General features: G+C 35.7%; 1 protein-coding gene across 1 annotated transcript; it reads right to left on the bottom strand.

Annotated features, from left to right (window-relative positions):
• Nucleotides 1-1,330: 1,330 nt before the first annotated feature.
• LOC107044190 lies at nucleotides 1,331-5,368 on the bottom strand. Its single transcript, XM_015265987.1, has 6 exons — nucleotides 5,125-5,368; nucleotides 4,793-4,981; nucleotides 4,271-4,601; nucleotides 3,324-3,602; nucleotides 2,541-3,233; nucleotides 1,331-2,461 (listed from the first exon to the last, which is right to left on the bottom strand). The coding sequence occupies exons 3-6, from the start codon at nucleotides 4,575-4,577 to the stop codon at nucleotides 2,127-2,129; spliced, it is 1,614 nt and encodes a 537-aa protein (XP_015121473.1). The 5' UTR covers nucleotides 4,578-4,601; nucleotides 4,793-4,981; nucleotides 5,125-5,368; the 3' UTR covers nucleotides 1,331-2,126.
• Between the last annotated feature and the right edge of the window lie 194 nt (nucleotides 5,369-5,562).

A 5,562-nucleotide genomic window follows, 5' to 3' on the forward strand; every position in this document is an offset into this window, starting at 1 on the left:
GTCTTTGATGTTGAATATCAATTTAGCACAAGCATTTTGTTTCGTTAGACTTTTATATTAAATCTATTATTATTTTTTTCTTTTATCATGACACACATATACCTGAATGCGACGTCATCATAAATCGATCTCAATCTTTTGGTTGAAGTCCTTTGTACTTCCGCATGTAATAATTCTTCAAATTCATAAATCAATCTATGATTCTCATCTTTCTCACACAAATGGCCCTCTGTTAATGTGAATTGTCCAGATGCTATTAAATTTGCCTTTGCTTCACAGCGAAACTCTCCATTGGACCCTTTGCATATCAGATATCTAATAAAAGAGTGAAATCGTTGTACAATTGTATACAATATCAGTTGTTCAGTAGTTTTAATCAACTGCATCTCACTTTTTTCCATCTTTCGTTGTACTTTTCACATGATAATATATTCCATCACGCTCTATTAATTTTTCACCACTTTTTCGATGATGAAACATTGTTTATTATGTAGTTAATTAACAGCATATCATCACAGAAGAAAAATCCACAAACTCTCACACTTTCTCGACAACAACACCTTGATTTTTCATCTCTGTTCCAAAGCGGAAGTTAACACTCGGGCGGTCGATTGAAGACTGGACGGATTCAGTTCTTTCAGGGTTTGGCTTCCGTACTATAGGACAAAATGGCGAAGAAGAGTGGGGACGAAATACGACGGACGCAGCTGAATTGCCCCCATTCTACTCAAATCTTCATTTTTTGCTGTATATTTTCCATACTTAAACCCAAGTTTCTCCTCTTAAAGATTGTTGATAATTAATTTTGAAGAATTATATCATGAAAGAAAATGAAACTTATTAACGCAACCATATAAATGACAATTACAGAATTCTGAAGGTAATACATGATTCTGTATTATTAAAATGAAATTCAGTTAGCTCCTTTGCAAAAGTTTATAAATTGGCGTGCTATATTCTGAAAGGAATAAACATTACATTCCTTGAGCCTATTAATTATTATTAAGAAAATTAAAGAATGAAATCATGAAATTAGCAGAACCGTTTTTATATACCCATACTAAGAAAGAAGTTCTGTGAATTCAGACTTCCTCAGCTTATAGACATATTCAATATCATACCCAATGTTAAAGCTTAAATAATGAGAGCATTTTATGAACCTTATGGACATTTCAGCTGAGAAACTATTGAGAAATGTTGCTTTTTTCAGCTCGCAGACGGCTAATAATGAATAGACAATTGATTCATCATAAAGTCATTCGAAGAATCAATTTTAAAAAAATCGATTTATTTAATCGAAAGTTATGGAATTACAAGTGTATGGAAGAAATTGTATTTGTTCGCGGGATTATTTTAAAAGAATGGATAAAAAAATGGAGATGTTGATAAGTGGTGAGAACGCCTAATCATTCAATAAATAGAACAGCAATTTGATTTTTTTTTTACCAAGTGGGAATGTTTAAACAGAGAGAGTAATCATAAAGCGCATAAACTTCATAGCATCAAAATGATTAACTTAATTTTGTAAATTATTAACTATTAAATAATCCAATGAAACAACTTCTTTTTTAAAACTATTCTAAGAACATTTGTGAGCCTATTGTTAGTATTATCAGATAATAGAGAATATGACGCATATCATTGGCCCCAATGGGGGAGTACACTAACTTGAGAAAAAATTCATTCCATTGTTCAAATTATCGATTTTTTTTATAACGGGATACGATCCTTGAAGAAAAACAACAATTTAGCTATCAATTTTTAACGAAAACTATGCACTCTTCATTGCTTCCATTATTTTTTTTTATAGAGGATCAGATATTTTAATTTTCCATTTTAATGGTGAATGATTAGCTTATCTACTCGAAATATTTAATAAACCAATAATTTCAATGATTTGGAACAATATCAAAATTAATTTCCATAATTAAAAAAACATTGAGCTCTTCTCAGGATTCTTTGGAATCGTTCATCATTTCAAGTCATGAAATTCATATTCCATGATTGAAAAGTCTTGAATTGGTTTATGAAATATTCATCACAAGAATAAGTAATTTGGAACTCAGTGGGGATAATTATTCCCTTCAAAATTAACGTAGATCATGGGGACAATAATTTCACGATTATTATATGATGATGTCAGTTATAACTCTGCTGACTAGCTTGCGACATACAATGCAGTATAAAAGGTCTACATCGTCAACCAGATGTTCTCGCCCCTCATTATAGCATGGAGTGCACATGACACTATGTCTGCAGTCAAGGAAGAGGAAGTTTACTCGATTGGTATGGCAGCACAGACAAATCCCTCCAATATTCTGTTGCAGACGTTCTTCTGCCTCTCTTTCCAATTGCTCCATCTCTTCATTATCTGGAACAGGTTGGAAGTCTACTATCGCCTCCACGTTGGGACTCTCAAGATACCCGTAGTCATCTTCAGGGAGATTGAAGATTTGATCCTCTCAAAGTGGGGGAAAATAATTTATAACATATAAAATAATAAAAACTTCAGACTCCATTATTATGACCATGACAACTACCTTCCAAATATACATTGCCCTCATCGTCCACGAAAATGGGATCATCGTCTACGATCTCGATTGGAGCAACACGAACGTTGACATTCAAATTTTGCTCATATTGAGCATCACGTTCATTCCTTGCTACTGCATCTGCAGCTATATTGACCAGGCCTCTGTTCTGTTGCTGTACATTATCCACTAAGTTTAGAGGTGGAGCTTCATCACCAGCAATACGAGCAGCTACATTGTCTTCGCTTCCATTCTGGTGTTGTTCACCTGGAATTACCTCATCACCTACTCCATCTGGAATTACTCCAGGTTGTCGATGTCCTGGCACTCTACCTGCAAGTACCCCACGTACAGGCGCTTTATGTAGAGGCACTCTTCGTCCAGGGACCCTACGTCCAGCGACTCTACGTCCAGCGACTCGACGTCCAGCAACTCTACGTCCAGCGACTCCTCGAACAGGCACTGCTTGGGCAGGTACTGCTTGGACAGGCACTCTTCGGGCAGGGGCTCCTCGGGCAGGTACTCCTCGGGCAGGGGCTCCTCGAGCAGGTACTGCTTGTGCGGGGGCTCCTCGGGCAGGTTGCCTTCGTGCACCAACTCGCTGGTCAATACGGACTCTTCGGGCATGAGGATGAACCCTCGGTAAGAGGTCGTGAAGAATTAATGCTGGCGCTCTCTCTGAGAAAATAGTACCAAGCTGAGCTAAAAATAAATTGATAAAAGGAAGAATTAGAACGGAATCGAATTTTCGGTAATAATAAGTAAACATATAAAAATGAAAGTGAAACATACCATGTTGTTCATAGCCTTCACCCTGAATAACGTCATAATTCCTGGGGTGCTGATTTGTCGATTTCAGGCTGTTAGCAACACTTTTCTTCACATAGTATGCAGCTACTTGTAGAAGTCGTTTCTCATCGATTGTACTATATTGATACTTATCCCAATGTTTTTTGAGGGAGGCATGTTCCTCAGCGAGGAAATAAACTCTTGGAGTGAAAGGGTGCGATACGGATCGTGGGCGTGCTCGCAATTCTTTGTGTATTTTCTCCTGGCATTGGATAATTCTCTCTAAAAAAATTGAAAAAAGAAACCAAGTAAAGTAAAAAATGAATGATTTTCAGACATTTTTTGCAAAAATTGGATTTTTTCATATCGAAGGAAATTTCTGATTTTTTTTTTGCTAGTAACAGAACATATGAAACTAACTTTTTCAACATTTAAAACAAATTAATTGCAATAGTCTTAACAGAAATAAATAAACGAATTTTTCCTTATACACGGGCTCTTATGGGATTTATCTTGAAATTGATAATTCACCTACTAGAAGACTCTAAAAAAATGAATAAAAATAGAAGGTAATGTGCAAAACTATACCGAATCGAATGACCAGATGAAAATTTGGGGTACCCGGGCAAAAAGATAAAATATTCAAAAGATTCTCTCCCATATAAGCGCATGTTAGCACATCCATTTAGTGCATTTTGTCAACTTAATTTTTAAATAATGAACGTGGATTGGTGAAATGAAATTAGCATCAAAATAAAGAAAATAACTTCATCGAATCGTTGAAAATAAACAAAAATTTTTTTTTTAATAATTGCAATTTTGTCTCAGCAATAGTAATGAATTCCATTTGATTAAATAATTGGGAAGTCAAAACAATAATTATGTTTGAAATATGAGTGGTAATTTCTTCATTGTCTTGATAACAAATTTTTGGGAGAAAAAAAACATACCCATGAATTTCCAGAAAGTGCGGTCCTTTTTAACGAATGATTCCAAAATCTGCAATATAGATCGCTGAGAAGCATTGATGGCACTGGAATTCTGGTAACAACTGAGTTCCTCAGGTCCAACGGATTTAATCCAGTCTGATTCATAATAATTGAGGAATCCTTCCAGCTCAGTCTTCTTCTCCTGTGTCAATTCGTCGCAAATTTCTGTTTTATAACTACTGATAATCTTGTCAGGGGGGAGGATGGGTAATGCTGCCAATCTGGTAATAATTGCAACATTGTCTGTATTACGTGTGTCGATGTTCATCTGAATCGCTTTTGAATTGATAATCTGAAATTCAAAGTTAAAGTGAACATTAATACTCAGAATTTATGCAGCACATCAATATTTGGCTGACGGCCATGGTTTAATGACCAGAGGAAGAGTTAATAATAATGAATGTTGTGTGCAATTTGAGAAAAGAACATGAAAATACACAGCAGCACCACATAAACATAAATGAAAATGAAAATGCTACTTACTGAGATGTGGCTGTATAGAGTCCCTTTCACAGATTGATATTGCTCCTTGAGTTTTTCATGGAGCAATGAATCAAAATTTGCAAACACATGTGTCGTTTCGTCTCCAAAGATCGCTTTTATTTTGAGTCAAATAGCTCCATAAGCATCTTCAGATCTTGTTTTAATGCACATCCACATCACTGAGTAGACCTATTGAAGACATTATTATTACCATGAGTTTCACTATGTGATAGAAATATCGATATAATGGCCTCACTTGAAAACAATTGCAAGTCATAATGGTGATGTAATAGAAAAACGATTATAAATAGACAAGATAAAAGAGAAATTACCTTTGCCTCGGTGACTTTCATCACAATCATAGTCTCCTCAACTGGAATCAAGGTAGGTATCATCTTGTCACTGGTGACGACTGCAATTGATGAGGTGGGTTCATCTTGCAATATCCTTAGGGTCTCTCGATCTGTCATAACTAAAACGTCGGAAGGCTGACCCTCGTTGGATAATTCTACTTCCAATGCTCCATATCCATACCATCGAAGAGGTGAATACCTTTGAGTATTGAGTTGTGCAGCCAATACTCCATAAGAGTTGTCAATGCCTGGGAGCTGTAGATGATTCTTACGCCAGTATCTCATTTGACTTCTCACTCTTATATTATTGAGTGTCAGAATGGCAGCAGCATGACGGAAAATTTCATAAATTTTTAGAATGTTTTAGTTCTTGTTGTAATTCCACCGAAGTAGTCAAGTCCACTGGAGAGGGTGACA

This window comes from Diachasma alloeum, unplaced genomic scaffold (genome assembly GCF_001412515.2).
Source record: "Diachasma alloeum isolate Michigan unplaced genomic scaffold, Dall2.0 Dall_scaffold_00683, whole genome shotgun sequence".
Classification (NCBI taxonomy): Eukaryota; Metazoa; Arthropoda; class Insecta; order Hymenoptera; family Braconidae; genus Diachasma; species Diachasma alloeum.

What these genes read in the sequence shown, in the direction of transcription:
- LOC107044190 (XM_015265987.1), bottom strand. Translation starts at nt 4,577, where the DNA reads ATGAACATCGACACACGTAATACAGACAATGTTGCAATTATTACCAGA. An exon ending in CACTTTCTGGAAATTCATGG is followed by an intron (nt 3,603 to 4,270) that starts GTATGTTTTTTT and finishes CAATTTTTTTAG; the next exon opens with AGAGAATTATCCAATGCCAG. An exon ending in GGGCAATGTATATTTGGAAG is followed by an intron (nt 2,462 to 2,540) that starts GTAGTTGTCATG and finishes CCCCACTTTGAG; the next exon opens with AGGATCAAATCTTCAATCTC.